The sequence below is a fragment of the Muntiacus reevesi genome, chromosome 6 (genome assembly GCF_963930625.1).
Source record: "Muntiacus reevesi chromosome 6, mMunRee1.1, whole genome shotgun sequence".
Taxonomy (NCBI): domain Eukaryota; kingdom Metazoa; phylum Chordata; class Mammalia; order Artiodactyla; family Cervidae; genus Muntiacus; species Muntiacus reevesi.
Window position 1 is genome coordinate 94,484,778 of NC_089254.1, and position 13,515 is coordinate 94,498,292.

The 13,515-nt window shown below is 36.1% G+C and overlaps 1 protein-coding gene across 1 annotated transcript in view; it reads right to left on the minus strand.

Moving 5' to 3' along the window:
• MTPN (myotrophin) overlaps positions 1–13,515 on the minus strand; it is a 72,998-nt gene that overhangs the window by 18,233 nt on the left and 41,250 nt on the right. The window contains exons 2-3 of the mRNA XM_065939084.1: positions 6,661–6,774; positions 5,753–5,836 (exon numbers count right to left, since the gene is read on the minus strand). Of these exons, the coding sequence (XP_065795156.1) occupies positions 5,753–5,836; positions 6,661–6,774 (198 nt within the window). The remainder of the gene's footprint in view (positions 1–5,752; positions 5,837–6,660; positions 6,775–13,515) is intronic.

Here is a 13,515-nt window from a genome sequence, read left to right on the forward strand (position 1 = left end):
TCCTAAGCCCTTGTACCTTGTTTCTGAATTCAAGCAGCAAAATCTGTACCACAGACACCTCTTTTGACAATGCTGGTATTTGAGAGGGACATTCAAATTTTATTATCAGCTGGCTGCTTAAGTTTTTTCAAGTACAGCATAGAAAACACATTGGGCAAAATCTTCAACGTTATCAGGTAAGATGGTTTTCTAATAAGAGCAGTTTTAGTACTTTTATTCTCTGAGTTTTAGTACTTTTTATTCTCTACAGCAGTTGTACATAAGATGTTAATCATTTTAACTTCCTTTTTATAAAAGGAAGCGAAAGTGAAAAGTGAAAGTGAAGTTGCTCAGCCCTGTCTGACTCTTTGCGACCCTGTGGACTATAGCCCACCAGGCTCCCCCGTCCACGGGATTCTCCAGGCAAGAATACTGGAGTGGGCTGCCATTTCCTTCTCCAGGGGATCTTCCCGACCCAGGGATAAAAGGAAGGCCATTGAGTAAAATAAATCTGTTTTTCACTCATTTATCCACACAATGAACATGGAGTGGTCTGAATCAGCTGTGCATCAGAGTTGCACAAACATCAGTGGTTACATATTTCTCTTGAAAGGTTACAGGAGGTACCCTAAGGAGGTAAATTTTCTGACACAGTGTAAAGCAGAGAAATAATGGAAAACAAAAAAGCCAAGTTTATTTTGGACTTTTCTCTCTCAGATATAGCTTAGTATGCTAAATGTCTCTACCAACAAATGAATTTATAATAACAAGTATATTGTCAGTTTGATTCTATAAGAATAAAATAGTAATTATATTTTAAAAACTCATTTAATTTTATAAGATTTGTGATTCTCTCATGCTAGGGTGCCTTTTCTCTTTATTTGTTTAAAAGAATTCTTATTTAATAGGAGGTTGAGTGGTCATTTTTAATAGCAGTATATAGCATCTAAGGGACAGAGTATAAATACACACTAGAGTAATGAATGCTTATCTGTCTGAATTCTAAATGATAGGAAACTTAAATGTTTACTTTGATGTTAAGTATTTCCCTTTTCCCCACAATACCCTAGAGTGGATTATTTAGAAACAGTTTTCCTTAGAATTAACAAGGAGATGTCTTAAAATCTTTTATTATCAAAAGAATTACATAAATTATAAAGAATTTTAGTAAGTATAAATATAGAAATCTGATATATATTAAATACTATACTAGATTAGAGGAAATGTGTAGCCTGATAGTGTATTAATGTTACAGGCAAACAATTACTTCTCACAGAGAACTGTTTCTTTAACCACACAGAAATTAGATGCTGCCAAATTATATGTAACTGTGAAAAAGAATTTTAGACTTACGAATTCATCAGCTATAACAGTTCAAGAGCACCATTTTGTGATTAACTCTCTTCTACATAATGTGTGCCTGCAACATTACTATTACTCAGGCATTTGAGATTTTAGTCAGATTTTTATACATCTTTTAAGTATCTTTTATTCCAAAAGTTTCCTCTAAAGATTTTTTTTCAGGCAAAAAAAAAAAAAAAAAAAAAGGAATCTTATTCAACTGTGAGATAATCACAATTTAGAATGACAGGTGCTCACATGGTCTGTTTTTGCTTCCATAACATGAGGTCGGAGTCTGTCAGGTTTGGTCTTTTCAGTGACTGTGGGGCAGCTGCGCTTCTGCTTTATACCCTCACGTGGCTTCTTACTCCCTGAGACTACTCTGTTCACCAGGATGCTTCTGGAGCCTGAACTTTTAATCTGTTTCATCTGTCTCCTTTCCCCAGTTTTACCACTGCTTCTCATGTACTCTGGATTTGGTGAGTACCAGGAGTTTTGTTCATTTCCCTTGAAACTTATTATTATTTAGTAGTTCTATAGTTTTAGCTTATATTTTTAAACATTCATGTCATTTTATATTTCAATATTTGTTTTTATTCACACAGTAATTTCTTGCTTATTCCTTTTTACATCTCAGTCTTCTCCTTTGGGTTTAATTTGTTCACTTGTTTGTTGCTCAAGGGTGCTGACCACTTCTGGGCTTTGAGCTGCCTTGGATCGACTCCTACTTCTAACAGTCTGGTCTTGCTTATGTTTGGGAACGCTTTCTTCTTCAACTTTATCTCACCTGCTTTCTGTCTCTCAAGGATAAGTTACTGTCTCATGAATCCCATCTTATGGTCTAAAGCAGATGTCGATTCATTTATTTTAAAAAACCTCTTTTCTATCATCCAAGAATTAAAGGGGGATACCTTGGCATATGCTCAGACCTCAGTCTTGAAGTGAAAGGCTTACAAGTGTTGATCTCTACAGTTTTTTTTTCAATCATGAGTGTAACAATAAAAAATCAGGCCAAATAGCTTTTACCTGCAGAAATATAATCATTTCTCCTAACTGTCCATGATGATAAGTCTGAAAAGGAACTCTCAAGAAGGAGAAAGAACATGTGTGGAGTCATATCTTGGAAAAAATTCTTGATTCCGTCACTTTCTGTTAGAAGTTGCTTAACTTCCTTTATGGTCACCTTATGTATTTGGAGATAAACATAAACAAAGATTATATTTTCCATAGATGTTAGCTTCCTTTTTTGCTATATGGATAATATATGAATATGAATAATAAAGAATTAAACATCTTAAATTCCTACTTGTGTCATAATTTCATCTTCCACTGCATTAAAATAAAAATTGTCCAGTAAATGGCATAGCTTGATTTTGTTTTTACCATTATTTGTGATCACACTGAGTTTTAAAATATTATTTTGACTTTTCCCTTATGCTAATGATATACCAGTAGAATAATATAGTTGACTCTTCGTTTTTGTGGTTACTCCGCATTATTGTGGATTCAACCAACCAGGCATCGTGCAGTATATTCAGCATTTACTACTGAAAAAAATCTGCATGTAAGTGTGCTGGTTCAATACAAACCTTTGTTGTTCAAGAATCAGTTGTATATTAGAGCTGTCAACAAATCTGGAAACTTCTAAACTATGTACTTTCAAATAAATTCATAGTAATTGATAAGGATTCTAATTTTGATAAAAAGCAGGACAAACCAGATTACATAATATAAACTCTGGACTTTAAACAAATGCACTGGAATAGCCTTATTTTAGTTAATTAAGGATTTTTGAAAGAGCACAATTTCCTCCTTTAAAAATTTTGTTAACAGAACTACTGGGTATCCATTAAAAAGCTTATGCAAAAATAAAATCAACATAATTAATTTTGGAAAAACAACACTACATTGTATTACATTGCTTTAGAAAGGTAATATGTTGCTTTCAAAAAGATAGAAAGAAAATCTTTCTTTCATCTAAAATAACAGCTCTACATGGTTACAATTGGTCTGCCATCAATAAAGCCACCGCTGAATGTCACTTATTTAGCTACAAGAATTAAGGCTTGGATATAATGAAAGGACAATATTACAGGCACAAATAAAATTTAAAAACTACTTTAAACTTTAAAGTCAGGAAACTCAACTTATAACCAATAATTCAACAATATAGTATATATATATATATATATATATATATATATATATATATATAAAGACCCTTCTGGGATAACATATAATGGCTTATCATACATTCAAATCAAGCCAGCTTTTCAGGAACTTATTTAAGTAGAAGATTTAAGGTCTTAATGACCTAAAGCATAGTGTTTGGGGAATAAGAAATATGGAATGATGGTCTGTGCTCCAGCTATCTTAAGAATAATTACTTCTTGTTTTGTTTGTCCTAGGTGGAAAGAAAGGCTTATCAGAAAGAAATACAGTTCTGACCTACCGTTTGAGATTTGGCTACAAATAAAGAGCTGGCTTAGGGGTACCTTATTTGGTAAATGACCAGAGCCCTAAGCTAAAAAAGGATCCCATGGAGGTTTTTATTTTCAGAGAACAAAAACCCTTGGCTAGGTAGAAAAGGTCATGGAAAGAGGGAGAAAGGAGTCATTCATTTCTTGTTTGTATTCTGACTTATTAATTTGTAATTGGGATATAACTGATAGTATAATACTAATGATAATTTAGGGTATACAACAAAATGACATGTGTATGTATTGTGAAATGATTACCCCAATAAGTTTAAATAAAAATCACCTCACATAGTTTAAAATTTTTTTTCCTCTGAGAATTTTTAAGCTCTAAGCAACTCTCAAATATAATACAGTATTGCTATTTCTTTTGGTCTACACTCAGAAGATATATTGAGGTGGGGGAATTAAGCCAACCCTGAGGAAGAGAGCTGAGAGAGGCACACAGAGAAATGAGATGCTGGTCACGTGGCTTAAACCCACGGACAAGCTGTGCCTTGACCTAGAACTATGTGAGTCAACATGATCTCTTTTACTGCTTGAGCCTGTCTAAGCTTGCTTTAGTTACTTGCAATAAAGAGTCCTAACCAATAAAATATTACAATTAAATAAATCTTCCATGAATTGTAAATTAATATTTGTAGCCTGCGACAACCAATTTTTAACACAATACAAAAATATTCCCCCAAGGCTGAAATTATCCATAGTTCTCAAAGGTTCTTTTTAATCTTTACATGGGTGTGGGGGATGGGAAGACAGGAGAAAGATACAGTGGCTGGAAATCTTCATGACCACATCCTACCACAGATGCTGGATCCATTACAGTGGCAAAGAATAAAGTGTTCCTTCATTTTGGGTTTTTATATCAGTATGGTATATAATATCTAAAAATTACCCCTAACTTCCCAAAAACCACCACCACCACCACACATTTCAAGACATCTAGTATTTGTGCTGAAGGTATGGGTAAAACCCCCTAATTTTAAAGGACCTGAGTTAACTGCTTTCAGATAGTACCCTTGAAAAGTTGTCAATAAAGTGTCGGAACAAAAGTACTACTTTCTTTCCCAGTGTTCTCCAAATTCTACTGAAACTGAATCTATGAAGCATAAAACCCTCTTTAGTCTTAAACATAATAAAAGCTACTATTTATTGACTATTATTATATGTCAGCTACTGTGCAAAATGCTTCAAATATATTTACTCATTTTATTTCTAATTCTTTCTTGCTTCTTTTAGCAGGACTTATTTGAAAATTCCAAATTAAACATTATGGACATCTTCCAGAATATGGCCATGAAAAGATAATCTTGGGAGTAATGTGAGTGCCTTATTTTATGACGATTTCTTGTCTTCCAACATTTGCAGCTTCCATCTAATACAGCTAGAATGGTTGCAACTGACTGGTTAATTTCTAAGGCTAGACTCTGACCTTCATTTGAGAGCTTGTAATCAAAGACAAAACACCGGAAAACTCCAAATGTACCATGATCTCAATCACACCAAGAAACCAAATGACTGGTAGAGCCCTTACAGCAATCTGCCTCAACAATCTTGCTCAGAAAGATCACTACAGACAAAGAAGTTTACAAATTTCAAAGGCAAAGTTATTCAAAATGTGGTATGTGACTCTGGCACCAGTCTGCAAACTATTACTAGCACAGGACAACATTTTTTAAGTACAAAGTCTAGTTCAGCTAACTTTTTTAAAAAACTGTAAGATACTCTTGATGAAGGAGACTGTGTTGACTTATTTCCTAGCCCCGCCTCTTTACCCACCAAGAACTTAATCAGCTCTTTCGAGCAACACTTCTCGAGACTTCAATTTTGGCTGTTATCTCTAATTTTTTTGTCCCTGATACCACACAAAATTTAAGTAAATTAATAACCAATTACTTAGCTTGAACAGTTAAAAAACAATAGAAAAAGCAATAAAAATCAGCAATTGACCTCACCTTTGACAGAAGCAATTTCACGCAGGAAACATGACCTTCATAGACGGCAGACAGAAGAGGTGTGATATGATGTTTATCTGGAGCCTATGAAAGAATGAGATATAGATCGCTTTATCCATTTTTCATTTTTTCCTTCTCTCTAGATCATTAGGGAATGCTTGTAAATAATTGAAAATCAATGTTCTCCCATTTTTAGCCTCTTATAGAGCTGACAGAGGTGTAGGCCCACAAGCAGTTTCTCCTTAGAAGCCAGGACAGTGAAACAGGGAGCAGGATTTTGACCCCAGCTCAGATCTGGACTCTGGCACTTAACTGTGGGACTAGTTACTTAATCTCTCTGAGCCTCAACTCCCCACTACTGTAGGCATGCCAGTGTGAAGAGGTAACAGATGCCCACAATTGGGTCAGGTGACATGGCAGTCCCTGCGATGTGAAAAGTTCATCTCACTTGCTGTTATGGTTAAACATTTTTCTGAAACTCTGAAATGCAGAAGCTACAAAAGGCAAGAATCAAGAGATAACTGCTGCCTAACCGTTGTCCAAAAATCCACTTTTAGATTTTTCGTATGACTACAGGGCCTACCCTCCATTGGGTGATAGCCATTTGCCACCTACAGATAGTGATAACTCTCAAACTGCTTTAGAACATGAAAAGGAAGCATGAACCATCTATCCATGCCTCTCACCCACCAGTTTTATCAGTTTAAAAAAATAAACTTGTTTTGCTTATTTAAAAAAAAAATCACAATCATATATTTCTAAGCTACAGAAATTTGGCAAAATTTCAGACTATATTCTTACTTCACATGAGATTTCCACCAGTAACTATTTTACAAATCTACTGAAAACAACTACCCAAAAGCATACAACAGGAATTTTTTTCTAGAATGATAATGTTCTTTACATACATTAATATCTGCTCCTTTCAGCAGCAGAAATTCCAGGATTTCAAGCTGCCCACAATCTGCTGCATAATGAAGAGGCTTTCTTCCACCTTCTAGTGTCCGATTGACATCTTCTCCCTTAGAAGCCAAACGAAAACAGTATTCGTAAGGATGGTAGACTGAATGAAGAAGGGAAATAAGGCATCTGCTATCTTTACTTTCTTAAATATACAAGGGTTTCATCAAAGAATTACATTTCCTGCAAAGTGAAACAAGCAACCAAGAACTTGAAATTAAATTCTGCACAATGGTTAGCACACAGTATGATCGCAATTCAAACCATTAGTCAAGCTGAAAACAAACAAACAAACAAAAAATGCTAAATGCTGTGCTCTATTTCTAAGGAATTTTAATCACCATCATGTCAAGATGTGACCAGCAAAGAAAAAATGTTGAGTTTAAATCATATGACATGTATTTTAATACTTCAGAGAAAGCATCACTATCACAAGGTAATCAGTATTAGCTATTAAGAATTCATTTCATTCATTCATTCACTCAACATTTAAGCCCTACTGTATGGTCAGCTCTGTGCCCGGAGTGAACAATGGTAAACAGAATCAGAAATGGTTTCTGATTCTACAGAGCTTACCATCCAGTGTGGGAGGCAGATAGTAATCTAATAATCACATGATTAAACATACATTTAATGGAGTGGTGAGAATTAAAGTAACTGATCTATGCAAAGCACTGAAAAAAAGGCGGTATAGCTAAAATTAACAGATATATGATTAGCTATTATTATAAGCTACCTATGTAAGTAAGTATTTACTTAAATACTGACTCGAATTCATTACTCAGTTTTTTCATTTTAAGGTTAAGGGTCATTATATAGACAAAGCATCTATTTTACAAACAATAAAATCATTAAATTCAAACAATTTGAAATCATTAAATATATAGAGGTATTTTTTTTTCCCTTAAGGAAAAAGTTTACCTCCAGGGTTTTACATCCTCCAGAAAGTATTAGAGTGAGTTATCATCTTATTTTTCAAGGGCTGATATTTAAAAAAAAAAAAAAGCATTCCAAGAGGTAAAACTACCTGCCTATCACAACGATCAGTGGAGGCCTCAGAGCATTAAGTCAGGAAACTAAATTACACACAGTGTTTCTGAGTTCCTGGCGATGTATGTTTTAAATATACTGTCTCTATGTCAAGAATTTCATCAAAAATAATTTTCCTCCTTTTTAATTCCTTGATGATAAAACCACCTTTTTCTGTTAAGAGGACATGAGCAACACAGCAGTAACTTCTAATGGATTGTTTATTCAAGTCAGTAAATGATATTTACAATAAAGCAGGCAAAATGGTTGTCTGAGGAGACCTTACAAATAGTTGAGAAAAGAAGCGAAAGGCAAAGGAGAAAGGGAAAGATACACCCATCTGAATGCAGAGTGCCAAAGAATAGTAAGGAGAGATAAGCAAGACTTAAGTGAACAACGCGAAGAAACAGAAGAAAACAACAGAATGGGAAAGCCTAGACATCTCTTCAAGAAAATCAGAGATAGCAAGAGAATATTTCATGCAAAGATGGGCACAGTAAAGGACAGAAATGACATGGACCTCACAGAAGCAGAAGATATTAAGAGGTGGTAAGAATACACAGAAGAACTGTACAAAAAAGATCTTCACAACCCAGATAATCACAAGGGTATGATCACTTAGTTATAGCCAGACATCCTGGAAGGCGAAGTCAAGTGGGCCTTAGGAAGTATCACTATGAACGAAACTAGTGGAGGTGACAGAATTCCAGTTGAGCTATTTCAAATCCTAAAAGAAGATGCTGTGAAAGTGCTGCACTCAATACACCAGCAAATCTGGAAAACTCAGCAGTGGCCACAGGACTGGAAAAGGTCAGTTTTCATTCCAATCCCTAAGAAAGGCAATGCCAAAGAATGCTCAAACTACCGCACAATTGCACTCATCTCACATGCTAGTAAAGTAATGCTCAAAATTCTCCAAGTCGGGCTTCAACAGTACGTGAATCATGAACTTCCAGATGTTCAAGCTGGATTTACAAAAGCCAGAGGAACCAGAGATCAAATTGCCAACATCCGCGGGATCATTGAAAAAGCAAGAGTTCCAGAAGAACGTCTATTTCTGCTTTACTGACTATGCCAAAGCCTCTGACTGTGTGGATCACAATAAACTGTGGGAAATTCTCAAAGAGATGGGAATACCAGACCACCTGACGTGCCTCTTGAGAAATCTGTATGCAGGTCAAGAAGCAACAGTTAGAACTGGACATGGAACAATAGACTGGTTCCAAATCGGGAAAGGAGTACGTCAAGGCTGTATACTGTCATCCTGCTTATTTAATTTGAGAGTACATCATGAGAAATGCTGGGCTGGTGGAAGCACAAGCTGGAATCAAGACTGCCAGAAGCATCAATAACTTCAGATATGCAGACGACACCACCCTTGTGGCAGAAAGCGAAGAAGAACTAAAGAGCCTCCTGATGAAAGTGAAAAAGTTGGCTTAAAACTTAACATTCAGAAAACTAAGATCATGGCATCTGGTCCCATCCCTTCATGGCAAATAGATGGGGAAATAGTTACAGACTTTATTTTTTTGGGCTCCAAAATCACTGCAGATGGTGACTGCAGCCATGAAATTAAAAGATGCTTATTCCTTGGATGAAAAGTTATGACCAACCTAGCTGCTGCTGCTAAGTCGCTTCAGTCGTGTCCAACTTGTGCGACCCCATAGACGGCAGCCCATCAGGCTCCGCTGTCCCTGGAATTCTCCAGGCAAGAATACTGGACTGGGTTGCCATTTCCTTCTCCAGACCAACCTAGACAGCATATTAAAAAGCAGAGACATTACTTTGCCAACAAAGGTCCGTCTAGTCAAAGCTATGGTTATTCCAGCAGTCATGTATGGATGTGAGAGTTGGACTATAAAGAAAGCTGAGCACTGAAGAATTGATGTTTTTGAACTGTGGTGTTGGAGAAGACTCTTGAGAGTCCCTTGGACTGCAAGGACATCCAACCAGTCCATCCTAAAGGAAATCAGTCCTGGATATTCACTGGAAGGACTGCTGTTGAAGCTGAAACTCCAATACTATGGCCACCTGATGCAAAGAACTGACTCATTGAAAAGACTCTGATGCTGGGAAAGATTAATGCAGGAGGAGAAGGGGACGACAGAGGATGAGATGGTTGGATGGCATCACCAACATGATGGACATGAGCTTGAGTAAACTCATGGACAAGGAAGCCTGGAGTGCTGCAGGCCATGGGGTCGCAAAGAATCGGATACAACTGAGCGACTGAACTGAACTGAACTGCTTCACTGACTACACTAAAGCCTTTGACTGTGTAGATCACAACAAACTGTGGAAAATTCTTCAAGAGATGGAAATACCAGACCACCTTACCTGCCTCCTGTGAAACCTGTACACAGGCCAAGGAGCAACAGTTAGAACCAGACATGGAACAATAAACAAACTGGTTCCAAATTGGGAAAGGAGTACATCAAGGCTGTATACTGTCACCTTGTTTGTTTAACTTACATGCAGAGTACATCATGCAAAATGCTGAGCTGGGTGAAGCACAAGCTGGAATAAAGATTGCCGGGAGAAATATCAATAATCTTAGATATGCAGATGATACCACCCTTATGGCAGAAAGCAAAGAGTAACTAAAGATTAAGGTGGGGAAACCATGGCAGTGACAGACTTTATTTTCTTGGGCTCCAAAATCGCTGTCATCAGTGACTGCAACCACAAAATTAAAAGACACTTGCTCCTTGGAATAAAATGATAAACGTAGACAGTGTATTAAAAAGCAGAGACATTACTTTGCTACAAAGTTCTGTATAGTTTTTCCAGTAGTCATGTAGGGATGTGAGAGCTGGATAATAATAAAGGCTGAGCGCTGAAGAACTGATACCTTCAAACTGTGGTGTTGGAAAAGACTCTTGAGAGTCCCCTGGACTGCAAGGAGATCCATCCAGTCAATCTTAAAAGAAATCAACCCTGAATATTCACCGGAAGGACTGTGATGCTGAAGGTGAAGCTACAATACTTTGGCCACCTCATGCAAAGAGCCGACTCACTGGAAAAGACCCTGATGCTAGAAAAGATTGAAGGTAGGAGAAGGGGATGACAGAGGATGAGATGGTGGGATAGCATCACCGACTCAAGGGACATGAGTTTGAACAAACTCTGGGAGATGGTGAAGGACAGGGAAGCCTGGCGTGTTGCAGTCCAGGGGGTCACAAAGTCTGACACAAGTGAGCGACTGGACAACAACAGGGCCCCTTATACAGTAAATTGACACATTAGTAGAGAGAAGGTGTGTAACATACTTAGTGTCACTGGAGGCTGGCTGAGAGCTCCAATTCTACCACTGAGTTGTAGGACCTTAGAGTACTTTCTAAATCTTTGTTTTCTTCCCATTTTACTCCCATCTGTAAAATGGGACTAAAAATACACATCACTGGACTTTAGTATATCATTAAATGAAATAATCCATGCAAAGTATCTAACACAGTACCAGACAAGGTAGTATGTTTAATAAAGGTTAAGTATTATTGCTGTGGATTGACTCACACTAGTTCTAAAAGAGTATCCAAAATTAGGTTAATGCAGGTTCAGAATAATGGCTGAAATATAAAGATATGACTTATGATACTTTATATTGAGAAACAAATTTAAAAGTAAGGCCAATCGGGAGTACCAGCTTAATCTTTATTCACAACTGCAGAAATGTGAGGCTTTGAGGAAAAGAAGTATTGCTTAAAATGATTTAGATAAAACTAGTTTTCCTTTCACTTCCTTTCCATTATTCATGTTAATATTAACTGGAGAGTATTAACTAGATAGGCCTTTTCAATGGAACAAAGTAAAGAAATAACTTCAGTAAGTAGTCAGTAAGACAGCTTTGTCAAAAAGTTGTTTTCCTGAAGTAAAATATGTGATACCATCCTTCTCACTTGGTATAAATGTGGAAAAGGCATATGAAAAGGAACAGTTGTTGAGTTTAAACTCCCCTTTATCCCTGCAGACACTGCCTTTACAACTCTTATTTTAGCAGACAAAAATGACAATACTGGAAAGGCTTAGTGTGACTGACAGGAAAGAAAACATCTTCTTCTGCAGGGCCTTCTGGAATTTATAGGACTAAGTAACTATACTGGGAAAGTAGAAAGGTCTCAAATTAACCATCTTTGTCCTTCTACCATAAGAAAATACATGGGAAAAAGACATATGGAAATCTCTGTACCCTGCTGCAAACCTGAACATGTTCTAAGAGATAAAGTCTATTAAAAAAAATTAAATTCAAAGTAAGAAGAAATCAATGAAATGGAAAACAGAAAAATAACAGAAATCAAAAGCTATTTCTTTGAGATCAATACAATTGATAGATCTCTAGCTAGAATGATTAGGGGGAAAAAAAGGACAGAGAGTGCTAATATCAGATTTTATAGACTATCATGTTCCCACAAAGAAACTCCCAGGTCACAGATGGCTACACTGCTAAGTTTTACCAAACACTTAAGAAAACATGGATAATAATAATAATTCTGCACACTCTTCCAAAATAATAGGAAGGGCCGAAATGTGTTCTTTGAGATCAACATACTCTGATTCTGAGACAAAGACGTTACAAGTCAGGAACACCACAGGATAATGTCCCTCACGAACACAAACTCTAAACAATTTTAGCAAATTCAATCAAATAATGTATAAAAAGTACAAGAGGCCATGACTAAGTAGTATTTATCCCAGGAATACAAGGTTGGTTGAATATTTGAAGACAGTCCACATAACTCACCATTTTAACAAACTGAAAAAAAGAAAAATCGTATAATCATTTCAAAAAGCATCTGACAAAATGCAACATCCTTTACTGATAAAAGCTCAGTAAACTAGGAAAAGAAGGACATCTCTCTGGACTAATGAAGGGCCTCTACAGAGAAAGTACAATTAACATCATACTTAACTGGTGACAGACTGAATGAAAGCTTTTCTTCTAAAACCAGGAACAAGACATCTTTTTTCCACCACCTCTATTCTACACTTGTACTAGAGGTTCTGAACAGTGCAACCAGGGAACAAAAAAACCTCATCCATTTTGAAAAGGAAGAAGTATAACTGTCTTTGTTTGCAGATGATATGATAGCTATGTAGAGCAAAGTCCAATGGAATCTACCAAAAAGGTACTAGAAAAAGTAATTTTAGCAATGTTAAATAAAGAACAAAAGATCAATATACAGACTCAACTGCTTTATATAGCACCAGCAATTAATAATTGCAAGCCAAAACTAAAACCAGTATTATCTACAATAGCATACAAATTTATAAAACATCTGGTAATAAGTCTAACAAAAAAGACAATACCTATATATTTAAAATCATCAAACACTGTTGAGAGGAATTAAGAGAGGATCTAAATAAATAAACGGAGAGATAAGCACATTCATGGGTGGGGAGACTATTGCAAAGATGTCAAGTTTCCACAGATTGATATACAGATTCAACGCAATACCAATTAAAATTCTAGCAGGCTCTTAAAAAAAGAAATTGACAAACTGACCCTAAATTTCATGTGGAAAAACAAACAATCTAGAACAGCCAAAACAACTTTGAAAAGAAAGAACAAACTGGAGAGCTAACAGTATCTAATTTCAAAAATTATTAAAAACTGCAAATCAAGAAAGCATGGTACTGGCATAAAGATATAAAATATAGAAACTAATATATACTAATAAAAAGCAGAATAGTAGTTACTTACTGGGGTATTGTGGAAGGGAGGGACTACAAAGGGGCACTTGAGGGTGATGGAATCCACCACATTCATTATCTTGATT